This window comes from Cyprinus carpio, chromosome A11 (genome assembly GCF_018340385.1).
Source record: "Cyprinus carpio isolate SPL01 chromosome A11, ASM1834038v1, whole genome shotgun sequence".
Classification (NCBI taxonomy): domain Eukaryota; kingdom Metazoa; phylum Chordata; class Actinopteri; order Cypriniformes; family Cyprinidae; genus Cyprinus; species Cyprinus carpio.
The window spans coordinates 16,918,206-16,931,445 of record NC_056582.1 but is presented as its reverse complement, the minus strand read 5'-3'; the positions used below and the strand labels follow the sequence as shown (position 1 = coordinate 16,931,445).

The 13,240-nt window shown below is 34.6% G+C and overlaps 1 protein-coding gene across 12 annotated transcripts in view; it reads left to right on the top strand.

Annotated features, from left to right (window-relative positions):
* Positions 1 to 13,240, top strand: part of LOC109081696 (sodium/calcium exchanger 1-like) — a 40,539-nt gene that overhangs the window by 16,642 nt on the left and 10,657 nt on the right. For 5 of the 12 annotated variants that reach the window (XM_042766562.1, XM_042766574.1, XM_042766566.1 and 2 more), the window contains 4 exons: positions 9,975 to 10,081; positions 11,606 to 11,626; positions 12,052 to 12,069; positions 12,195 to 12,209. In XM_042766562.1, coding sequence (XP_042622496.1) covers positions 9,975 to 10,081; positions 11,606 to 11,626; positions 12,052 to 12,069; positions 12,195 to 12,209 — 161 coding nt within the window. Of the gene's footprint in view, positions 1 to 9,974; positions 10,082 to 10,545; positions 10,650 to 11,605; positions 11,627 to 12,051; positions 12,070 to 12,194; positions 12,210 to 13,240 lie in introns of all 12 variants that reach the window. The other 7 variants (XM_042766567.1, XM_042766570.1, XM_042766569.1 and 4 more) reach the window with 7 other exon arrangements.

The window sequence follows — 13,240 nt, the reverse complement described above, 5'->3', positions numbered from 1 at the left end:
AAAATTGTGCAATATTGGATATATATCCTGATATTTAATTGTGCATGCTCATTTCCCCAATTTTTTCATTTGGATTACCTGCCGTCATCTCACGCTCACTTTGTGCCCATACACCTAGTGCAATGCGGTGCCAGGCACGATGCAAGTGTTTTTTGCTAGTTTCACCCTGACGCAGTTATCATTTTCACGTTCTGCGCCACGTTGTTTAAATAGCAAATGCATTTTCAAACATTTGTTCACCCATGAGCGTGCTGGTCTGAAAACGAGATGTGTTCAGGCACATTGCTATTTTGAGGCAAACTTTAAAAACTTGAACAACTTACACTTAATAAATACTTAAAAGAATAGTTCACCCAAAAATGAAAATGTGAATGGGTGCCATCAGAATGACAGTCCAAACAGCTGATAAAAACATCACAGTAATCCACATGAATTCAGTCTATCAGTTAATGTCTTGTGAAGTGAAAAGCTGCATGTTTTAAGAAACCAATCCACATTAGATCTTTTTAACTTCAAACCATTTCTTTCTCCAGTTGAAAAAGTTACTTGTGGATTATTGTGATGCTTTTATCAGCTGTTTGGACTCTCAGTCTGACGGCATCCATTCACTGCAGAGAATCCATTGGTGAACAAGTGAAGTAATGCTAAATTTCTCCAAATCTATTCCGTTGAACAAACAAACTCATCTACATATTGGCATTTGTTTTTAATATATTAAATATTAAGATATTTAGCAAATCTCAAAATAAACATCAGTTTCTCTTACAGTACATTATAATGTTGTGCTGCACAAATGCATTTGCATTTAAAAGGACAGATTTTTTTTTATTAATTTAGACCATTTTTTTTTAATATATATATAGAAACACAACAGATCAGCAGATTTATTAAGTAAACAATCTGTTAAATTTGATCATTTGATTTTAATGCAATGCATAAGCAACTCTTGACAGACATTGCAGTATGTGCAATCAAAAGAGCTTTCTGAGATATTCTCTGCCGGGATTTTGCTCCGGTGGAGGTCCTGCTTGGGCCCACAGCAATGCCCAGGGCATATAGTTCTATTGCTAGGGGAAGCTGACCCAAACTCAGCTGCTCTCATAGTCCTGAATCTCTATCTGCAGTTGCCCTGGGAGGAAAAACAGACAGACATTGTCAGGTCAACAAAAAACGATCTATTTCTGTTGCTTTGATGACAAAGAGAGAAATAAAATAAAACTGACATTTGAGGTCATATTTTAATGTTAGTGGATGAGTTGTGTTTTCTGTATAATACTGGCTGAATGTTGTCTAATATCGGGATAAATGGATTAGACTTCTTATGAGCTGAAAGTCAAGGGTGTACATTTGTCCCAGGTGTTGTAGGACATTTAAAGGTGCTTATCTTGATGTGTCCCAAAGAACACTCTTGTGTCTCTAATCTCAGTGTTTAATGCCGTGTCACTCAGTTATAGGACAGCTGATCAGCTATAGCTTTGAGCGAAATGTGTGTCATGAAACCAGAGAGGATTTTGTCTTCTCTCACCCAACAGATTTTTCTTTTCTTTTTTTACAGCTTAAAGGAATATTATATTCAAATTTTACTCAGCCCCATGTTGTTCTAACACTTTTTCTTTCATTTTCTTTAAAAAAGAGATGTTAAGTATAATGTGCAAATTGCTGCCATGCAATGATGCCCCACAAGGATAGTACCAGTCATTTTTGACCTTGTGGGGACAATATATATATATATATATACTGTATATGTGTGTGTGTGTGTGTGTGTATGTGTATATATATATATATATATATATATATATGTATATGTGTGTATATATATGGTATATATATATATATATATATATATATATTAATTTGAGTAATTTTAGTACTTTTTAGTAAATTTAGTAACTTAAACTTTTTTTTTATTGTTTGTTTTTTATTTATTTATTTTGTAACAAATTTTTTATTTTAACTTTATTTCAATTAACAAAAATATTTGTTATAGTTTTAGGCTTAATTAACAATAGCAACACTGGTTTGATTGAACAGAAGGGGAGACCATTGAACTGTTCATGAGGTAGATTGCCTGGGAGAATAAACTTTTCTTGTGCCTGGCAGTCCTGGTGTTCAGTGCTCTGTAGGCACTATTGCCAGACGGTAAAAGTTCAAAAAGGAGATGGCTTGGATGTGAGGATGTGAGGGATCCAGAGTGATTATAATATTAAATCCAGAGTGACTATAATATTAAATTCCATATAATATATTACATGAAGTCACTTAAAAAGCCTCTGGCAAGAACATTAATATGGATTCATCCTGCTTCTATAAAGCTGTCGGTTCAATTTGTGTATTTCTGTCGTTCTTTTATTCCCTCAGTCTCTCTCTCATGTTTCCTCCTGTCTCGTGTCTTTCACAGTGCTGTAGATCTAGACCTGTGTCTGACAAGCAGCCTTCACGCTTGTGTAATCCGGTCCATTAACTTTTGGGTTATAAAACGGCTGATAATTTTTCAATCAGTTCTTTCAGCCTGTGAATGAGCACTGATCAGATGGCTTTCTATTATAATCAACCACCAGGAAAAAAGAGGGAGAGAGAGAGCTAGCAACTTCAAGGCAGCCAGACAAATGGATCTCATCCCATTACGGCTCTTGGAAGGGAAAGTAACAGTCTGTTCCTGGGTATAGTAACAATAACAGCAGTGAGGACCCATTTGAGTCCTGGCTTTACACATCACATCAGTTCAATAGGCTTACTAAGCCACGGGTCTTTGTAGTGTGGCTTCAGCCATGGATAAAGGAAAACAGCTAATAAATATTCCAGCTTACAGTCAACATCTGAGTGTCAAGAGCCAGGGGCTTTCTGATTTAAAAAGCCCTGGCGCTGATTAGCCTTTTGAGAAAGCTTCATGGCATAAAATTGGTTTTTAATGGGTCATTCACAAACCGGATAAGAGAAGGGACACTAAAAGTAGTCATAGTTGAACATTTTAACATATAGCTTTCTTCTAAGGCAACTTCCTTGTGTCCATACGTCATACAAATAGTGCATAAATATCATTGCAATTAATTCAAATAGTAAAATCAAACAGATTATTCAATAGAGCAGTGTTATTAGTTTTAGTTTTTAGTTTAAGTTATTTAAGGACTTTAACTTAAAATAAACCAAAATGAGAAATGTCGCCCTGGCAGCTAGCTGAAATAAAATTCAATTCAATTCAAGTTTATTTGTATAGCGCTTTTTACAGTACAAATCATTGCAAAGCAACTTTACAGAAAATTAAGTTTCTACAATATTTAGTAGTAGCTTATCAGTGATGACTGTCAGTTTATGTGCATATGGCAGAAATGTTCAGAAAAATCAATAAAAGACGTTAACCAACAGACGATTAACACTATTAACAGCAATTTTGCAATCAAACTTATAACAAAATTACATTACCGTCTGGATGCATTAACATATATCCTTTGGGTTTTGAGTAGAAGCACTAAGGCTCAGACTAACCTTTTAATTAAATGTGCTATATTGACTTAATGCTCTAAAAGAAACATTTATATGTTGCAGACTCTTCTTAATAAATTATTCAGAAGACTCTTGAGATCTGGTAATATTTCATTAAAGACAATATTTCCTCAGGCATCAATTCATCACAATAAAACTAGCAATGTGTTTTATGCATTATAGATAAACTCTAAACATTATTATATAAATCTGCATTTATCCTTCAGTGTCCTGTATTTTGTCTATAATTTATCTGGATCACTGCTGTCTTTTTTGGAATTTTTTTGAACGGAATAACTGGAGTAAATATAAGCAATGCAGCTCTAACTCTAATGCTTCAGCTGACATACTGATGCCTTGTTATCAGAATTAATATAATTGGCTTCCTGCATGCAGTTTATACATCACTTCCATCTGATGAATTTACTGCACTGACACACAGTTTGAATATATGCATGCTGTGTCATGTATATGCAAGTTGTGTAATTTTTAAGGATCTGATCGAATGTCTGTACATAGATCTATTTACCAATTTGTGGTGGTACTAAATAACATTGTTCACTGCTTTAACTATAACCTGCAAAAATGTGTCTTTGTCTTTTGCAAGCCGGTGTCACAGTGATTTTCAAATTGCACTCTCTGCTGCGGGTTAGTTCTGTCCTTGCCTTCCTGGTTTAAAACCAGCTGGCATCTTTTTTACTCAAGCTTGAAATATTAACACACACACAGCTGCTTAAACAAATCTTTATGCATTGAAGTGAACCCTACGTCTTCATTGGTCATAAAACTATAGAAGCCTTCATGTGGTTTGCACACTAGCAGAAGCTCATTGTTGATTAAAGCAACAGCCAAAGGCCAATATTATGACTTTAGCATTTAAAGAATCCTCACAGATACCATTTCTCTCTAAGAAGGAACATTTTGAAGGTTTTAGGTGCATATCCTAAAGACATTGATAAATTATTAATATTCAGAAGAGGATCTATGACTTCTGGAAGCACCTCTTTTAGTAGCTTAGATGGAATAGGGTCTAACATACATGTTGTAGGTTTTAATGATTTGACAAGTTTATACAATTCTTCCTGTGCTATATCAGTGAAACCTAATATCATATAATTTATGCCTCCAAACCATTAATATCACATAACATCAAACATCAAATTTTGTCATTTATTCACCCTCATATTGATCCAACTGTTTATGACTTCCTTTGTGTAACATAAGGATACATTTTGCAGAGTGTATTAACTACAGTCTTCTATACAATCAAAGTGGATGGGGAACAGACGCTGTAAAGCTCCAAAAAGGACAAAAGGCATCATTAAAGTACATACAATATTGCACAATACTGAACACATATGATAGCTTTACAAGCAAAAGACATTACGTTTAATCGTTGAAAATTTTACCTTGAAAATATATCATATTTTCGAATAATAATTATTTGAATTTGCCTTTAATTTTATTAAATATTAAATATATTAATGTCTTATACATATATATATATATATATATATGTATATAGAGAGAGAGAGAGAGAGAGAGAGAGAGAGAGAGAGAGAGTTATTATTAATATTATTTGGGGTTGTTTTTTTATTATTGGCAAATCAGAAATTTATGTTGTGCTCATTTAGTCAAGAATCATTGTTTGGTGTTGTGTGCAAAATAACAGCTGGAAGTAAGAATAAATTGTGTATAAGGAAAGTATCCACTGCTCTTCACATTAGACTGCACTCCATATTTGGTAAGCATTGCTGCAGTAGATGAAGAGCCTCTGGATATCATCAAACATGAATGGTGTCCCATGGATTGCCCTATAAAATGAATTGATAGACTGCTTGTGTTGCTTTCTATAGAATTAGAGGGCGAATGGGGAAAAGGGGGACACATTCATCTGAGCTGTATTTAATTTCAGGACATAAAAGTGAGTAGTCATTTTTAAGTAAACCTTTTTTTTTTTTTTACTTTTAAAAACACTCCATCATATTTTAAATGTAAGTAATGTTGTGTGTGAACAGCCCCTGACAGAGAGAAAGTGTTAGGATTTAGTAAATTATGTAAACAGACTGTCTGCCGTTTTTGCACAGGCCTTCCCATTAAACATGCCCTAATACAACACAGTGCAGTATGTCTTTGGGGTCGCACCCTGTAAACCCTTACTGTTACATAAACCTATACTATGTACACAGTGACGCACAGTGGCACTGTGCTCTTTCCCATCTGCAAGCTTTTGTTTCTATTTGTCCTTTTTGTTTTTGTAACAGTTTATCAGTCTATTGTTTGAGTCATTACAGGCTGTCAGTCACAGAAAGAAAGATGGATGGTCTTATTAGCACGAAAGTGGAAAAGAACAACCTGTCTGCTCTTTACTCATTAAAATTATGTGCCTAATAAAATTAAATATTATACAAACCCGATTCCAAAAAAGTTGGGACACTATACAAATTGTGAATAAAAACAGAATGCAATGATGTGGAAGTTTCAAATTTCAATATTTTTTTCAGAATACAACATAGATGACATATCAAATGCTTAAACTGAGAAAATGTATCATTTTAAGGGAAAAATAAGTTGATTTTAAATTTCATGGCATCAACACATCTCAAAAAAGTTGGGACAAGGCCATGTTTACCACTGTGTGGCATCCTCTCTTCTTTTCATAACAGTCTGCAAACATCTGGGGACTGAGGAGACAAGTTGATCAAGTTTAGGAATAGGAATGTTGTCCCATTCTTGTCTAATACAGGCTTCTAGTAGCTCAACTGTCTTAGGTATTCTTTGTCACATCTTCCTCTTTATGATGCGCCAAATGTTTTCTATGGGTGAAAGATCTGGACTGCAGGCTGGCCATTTCAGTACCCGGATCCTTCTTCTACGGCAGCCATGATGTTGTAATTGATGCAGTATGTGGTCTGGCATTGTCATGTTGGAAAATGCAAGGTCTTCCCTGAAAGAGACGACGTCTGGATGGGAGCATATGTTGTTCTAGAACTTGGATATACCTTTCAGCATTGATGGTGCCTTTCCAGATGTGTAAGCTGCCCATGCCACACGCACTCATGCAACCCCATACCATCAGAGATGCAGGCTTCTGAACTGAGCGCTGATAACAACTTGGGTGGCCTTGTCCTCTTTAGTCCGGATGACATGGCGTCCCAGTTTTCCAAAAAGAACTTCAAATTTTGATTCGTCTGACCACAGAACAGTTTTCCACTTTGCCACAGTCCATTTTAAATGAGCCTTGGCCCAGAGAAAACGCCTGGGCTTCTGGATCATGTTTAGATATGGCTTCTTTTTTTTACCTATAGAGTTTTAGCCGGCAACAGCGAATGGCACGGTGGATTGTGTTCACCGACAATGTTTTCTGGAAGTATTCCTGAGCCCATGTTGTGATTTCCATTACAGTAGCATTCCTGTATGTGATGCAGTGCCGTCTAAGGGCTCGAATATCACCCTTACGCACAGAGATTGTTCCAGATTCTCTGAATCTTTGGATGATATTATGCACTGTAGATGACAATAACTTCAAACTCTTTGCAATTTTTCTCTGAGAAACTTCTTTCTGATATTGCTCCACTATTTTTTGCCGCAGCATGGGGGGGGAATTGGTGATCCTCTGCCCATCTTGACTTCTGAGAGACACTGCCACTCTGAGAGGCTTTTTTTATACCCAATCATGTTGCCAATTGACCTAATAAGTTGCAAGTTGGTCCTCCATTTGTTCCTTATATGTACATTTAACTCTTCCGGCCTCTTATTGCTACCTGTCCCAACTTTTTTGGAATGTGTAGCTCTCATGAAAATCCAAAATGAGCCAATATTTGGCATGACATTTCAAAATGTCCTCACTTTCAACATTTGATATGTTATCTATATTCTATTATGAATAAAATATAACTTTATGAGATTTGTAAATTATTCCATTCCTTTTTTACTCACAATTTGTACAGTGTCCCAACTTTTTTGGAATCGGGTTTGTAGAATGTGTTCTAGTTTAGCTAGGGGTTGGTTTCAAGCATACTGGGGTCACTTTACAAAACGAATGCTATTTGTGTTCTTCACATATAAATGTGTAAACAGTAAACAGCACTTGTAGTTTCAGGCTTGCGATATCTAATTAAAGTGTTAAACTATGAACATTCTGAATGCCTAATTATATGCTAGCATATATAACATGTATTTATTTAGCTTGAGATTAAATTTATTAACACATTACGTGCCTTATAGAATGTTTAAAATCTTATACAAATGTTAAAAAAATCACATTAAAAGACTGAAAAAGGCTTCCGTTTCACAGGATCACCCACTATGCATTTTCAGTCTCTGTGTTGTTGTCTAGCAGAGGTGTGCTGGTGGCAGAAAAATTCAGGACTTTGTGACAAGCGGAGCTTATATGCCCACAGACAGGAGGAAGGGTTTATTTTGAGCACATGCCTGGATGAAGGTAGAGAGTATTTCAAGGGAAGTGTTTTAGCTTTCTGTCTGTACTGTCATAGTTTCAGCCTTAGATGACACACTCACACGGCACGTTGCACACACAAATTGCAAGAGCTGGCTGAAACTGGTAGATGCATTCTGATTGGCTTATTTTAAACAATTTCTGGGTAAAAAAAAATAAATAAAATAGAACATTTCTGCTTGATTTGTTTGTGAAATATATCAGAAATATGTCCGTCAGACAAACCCTTCTTACTAAAGGAACTGTTCACCCAAAAATGGAAATTTGCTGCACATCAGACCTATCCCAGATGTAGATGAGTTTGTTTCTTTAACAGAACAGATTTGGAAAAATGTAGCATTGCATCACTTGCTCAACAAAGGATCCTCTGCAGTGAATAGGTGCCATCAGAATGAGAGTCTAAACAGCTGATAAAAATATTATAATAATCCACAAGTAATCCACACATCATGACTCCAGTCCATCAATTAACATCTTGTTAAGTTAAAAGTTTTATGTTCGTCATGAAACATTTTAACATAGAGGAGATGACTTTTTCACTGGAGAAACCAATACTATAGACACAGGAGTCGTATTTTAGCTGAAAGCAGCAGTTTAAAGTTGAAAACGTCTTAATGATGTAGTTTTCTTACAAGTATGCAGCTTTTCGCTTCACAAGATTGATGGACCGGGGTCATGTGGATTACTTGTGGATTATTGTGATGTTTTTATCAACTCTTTGGACTCTCATTTTTATTTTTATGTGGACTGTTCCATTAAGTTGGCTGTTCTTGGCTTAACATTGTTGACCTGTATAATTCTTTTTATTTTTTTATTTTTTATTTTTTATTTTTATTTATTATTATTATTATTATTATTATTATTATTATTATTATTATTATTATTATTATGGTAGTGGCTTGTTACAATGCATTGTGTAATGGTTAAAGTAAATTGATTCTATTTTTAAAAAAGTAACAATAAAGGGAGATGGAGGAAGAGCCTGTTGTATTATTCTCAAAACCAGACAGAAGTACTTAAAGGGCTTTTAGACCAGCACATTCCAGTAAACATAGCTGTGATTGCAGATCATTTTTCAAATGCTTTCCACTGGTTTCGACTCACATTATGTGATGATGTACAGTATGCCACTCTATATGAGTGTGAGCATGTAAAACAGTCAATGGATAGATAATAAACATGCGCAGCATGTGCATATAAACAGTTCATTCAGACTGACCACAATATGTCAAAGCAATTTTCCATTTCCTTCAGAGAATGAATTAGATATTTTTTCTTTAATTACTCATAAAATTGCAATTTTAAAAACATGTAAAAAAAAAAAAATGTATATATACATATACATTGGGTATAGAAAATAATCACCCCCCTTTAAAATAATCACATTTTGTTGTTTTGCAGCCTGAAATTAAGACAGACCCAGTCTTTGTTTTATCCAGATATACTCAGTGCAACTTATAACTTACAAGTGAAAGATATAACACCAACATGAAAAAAAAATTATATATATATATATATATTCACTGAGTTGGAAAAAAGATCACCCCCCTCCTACAAATGACTTGTAAACTCAATCAGGTGTAGCTAATCACTTCCTCAATGGCACACAAAGCCATTTGACATTCAGCTGTAATCAGCTGTGGTCATTTTAATTAATAATTATTTTTAATTATTGTCAAAAGATCTACAGGATAGTGATATACTGATATATATATTGCTTCCTTACATTGTAGATAAAATAACATTGTGGATATCCTGCACAACAGCTCCTGTTGTGTTCAACAACAACAAAAGAAATAATAATGATGACAGTTTTATTTTTAGAGTGTACTGTTCCTTTGATGTTAACATTTGAATAACTTTTTATGTTGCTTACGACATTGTCAATGTCCATATTCTTTCATTTTGCTTTTCTTTAATTTTGGTTATTTCTCTAGCATGTTTTACTCTTTTATTCTTCCACACTTTTTCTTCCCTTGTGCCTCTCTCATGTCTGCAAACTTGTGCTTTTTCTCTTTCTCTCTCTCTCTTTCAGCAAAACTATTCAGATCAATATAATCGATGATGAGGAGTATGAAAAGAATAAGAACTTCTTCCTGGAGATTGGAGAGCCACAATTGGTGGAAATGAGTGAGAGAAAAGGTGGGACGTTGTCTTCCCCGGGTCCCACTTCCCTGACACAGCCCCGGTGTGCTGCCTACTTCTGGGCTGAACTGGAAGTGTTAATAATGTGCAAATCCAACAGGGCAAAGAGTCACAGTTAGCTGGCTCATAGTCCATCCACAACATCTCTAGACCTAACGTATGCTAAAAATAATATCTTGTCATAAAATCTTTTAGTTACCTTTATCTCAATGGCCTTTTGTGACCCAAAATTTGATTAGATTCTATGTAATTTTTGACTTTTGGGATGCATAGTAATTTCTCCATTACATTCTGCAGCAAAATTGATAGATGACGCAAATAAGAAAAGAGAGTCTTCTATCATAATTATTTATAAATTTATTTGGCTCATTTACTTGCTGTTTAGAGGCATCTGATGTGCCTAAAATCGAACACACAAGCACACGTCATACCTCAAATGTGATTTTATGTTCCCCCCACAGGAAGACCATAAAGGTTAAAATTCTTGACCATGAGGAGTATGACAAGCATGCAAACTTCTTCATAGAGCTGCAGGAACCAGAATGGAGGAGGAGGGGATGGACAGGTGAAAGATAGCAAAGAAACAAGCCTTTTTCTTTCTCTGCAGTTGCCCTTTATTCTGGCTTCTGTCTTTTCCTTCCTCCGCTCCTCCTTCAAAGCTGATCCTCTACTTCCGTTCTACTGTTCTTGCTGCTCAGTTTCAGTGGATTTATCCGCCATGTTTCCTCCTGGCCAAATGTTAAGAGCTCTCTCAGAGAACAGGCATAATTTTAATAGGCACCTTTAATGTGAGAATTCTGACCAGGACTAAAGCTGCAGGCACCATTCCTTCAGGCCAGGATGAGACAAGGACAATTGAACCATAATGAGCAGCAGATACACGGGTTTCTTGCCATATTCCAGAACCTGTGAGATTTCATTTTTTTATTTCTGTTGTGACAGAAAAAGATTTTTGTTGACTTCATACACATTTTTCACATTTCAGATTTTTTAAATTGAAATCTAAATGAAATGTATCAAAAGTTAAGGCTTGCACAAGAATTCCTTTTCAAATAATTGCTATTCTTTTGAACTTTCTCTTTATAATAGACTCCTGAAAGTTTCCAAAAATAAGCAGCACAACTTTTTTACAATATATATATTTCATAATACTGCAGTTTTTACAGAATTCTGTGTTATTTGATTAAAAATCCACCCTTGTTGAACATAAAGACTTTAAAACATTTTAAAAATCTCACTGACCACCTACTTTTCAATGTATAGATTATAATGGAGTACAAAGCCGTTTGTATTCAGAAGTCCCAAATTCAAAAACTCCTGTTTTTCAGTGTTTGATGATTTCCACCAATACTCTAAGCCGCAGTCCCACCTGGAGTCATCTAATTTTAGAAACACAATCTTATTGCACACCAATCCTGTCTGTGTTACTCTGTTTGCTCATTCATAATCATTTTGCTTTTTCTTTATCTCCATTTTTTCTTGTCTTTTTTGTCCTGTCTGTCTTTCATTTGTCTACATCAGCTATGTTGCTGCATGAATGTGGTAAGCTGGCTCTTTTCCCCCCTGCTCATTATTTCTGTGAATCACTTTAAAAATTTTCATCTCATCACATGATGGTGCAGATGTTTATTTGTTATTATGTATAAGCTCTTTGTTCAAATTTAGTCAAACATTGTCTGCTGATGCTGATAAGATCATCTTATATCCATCAATTTGGTTAATCTTTCACTATTTATGCTCCAAAGAGCTGTCTATTTTCCATGCTGGTTGCTAATTGATTTTCATGCCAGTTATGTTGTTTTGGTGCTGGTCAAGCTGGTTAAATAGCATAGCCAATAATCAAATTATGCTGATATTTATTTCCACATTAATTTGGGCAAATACTAACATACTTTTCTGTCATTACTAAAACCAAGTCTTTAAAACATGAAATGAACAAAGATTTTTGCTGTTTTTTATGATTTTAGGTGGATTCGTGAAGACAGGTACAGTAATATATCACTAGAACTGCTTAGCTAACTCATTACCAGCTACAGCTAACTTGCTACTCTAACCAAGCAAATGACTTCATAGATTCAATCTTTTTGATGATCATTTTTTTCTTTGATAGATAAGAAGCTTTATGGTAAGAGATAATATTTTACTTTTCACCTAGCTGAAACCTAAATATAACACTGGGTGTGTTTAGTAACTGGTTTGCTTGATGATAAGCTGAAGCCTTTGTTTGTCACACTTTGTAAACTAGTAGCTTAGTGTGTTTGCCTGATAGGCTCATTTGCCCAAATAGGACCGGAGATAGATACAAAGTTTCAAATTTGCTTTGTTTTCTTTCCTGTTAAGTTACCTTCACATCAAAAACAGTTCACATGGGTTTGCTTGTCATGGCTATCTAAAAATAATATATTGATTCATATACAGGCAAAAAAAAAAAAAGACTACAGTGCTTGTTTTTCAGTGGATAAAGTGGGTAGAAAATGTATATTGTAAATTTATATATAACTTTACTATAAATTATAAATATTTATAAAATAAATAATAACAATTCTTTTATTTAATCAATAATTTCTAAAATAATTTATAGTTTTTGGCTGTCTGAAAATGATATTGAATCAAAATTTAAATAGATTTTAAATAAATGTATTTTAAATGTTATATTTTTATAATTAATAAATCATTTGAAATACGTAATTACACATTAAAAAAAATGAAATTTTCTTTTTATAACCACTCCATCAGACACTATTTTTATTCTTAAGGCCAGTTCACAGAATACTGGCACACAGCAACAGACGGCAAACAACAAACTTCTTTAAAATTATCAATATTTTTCAGACACAGTCCATGTCTCTAATAAATACTAAACATGTTAAATTCAATTTCTGAAACTAACTTACCTGTGTACTCATTTGAAACCTTTTTACAGCCTCATTTTCAAGTTGTGTACACAGCACTAGTTTCTAAAGTTAAGATTCATTTCCTTCGCAGTGCCTTGAACTTGCTACAACATGCTGATTGTTTCGAAATGCCACATCTGCTGCACGCCACAAAGTTTCACAAAGACATTGTGTGATGGGCAACAACACAACCCACTTTCACCTATTCAGTAACTATCATTGACATTATTCCCAAAGGCAAACAGGCTGGTTCCTAATGAGA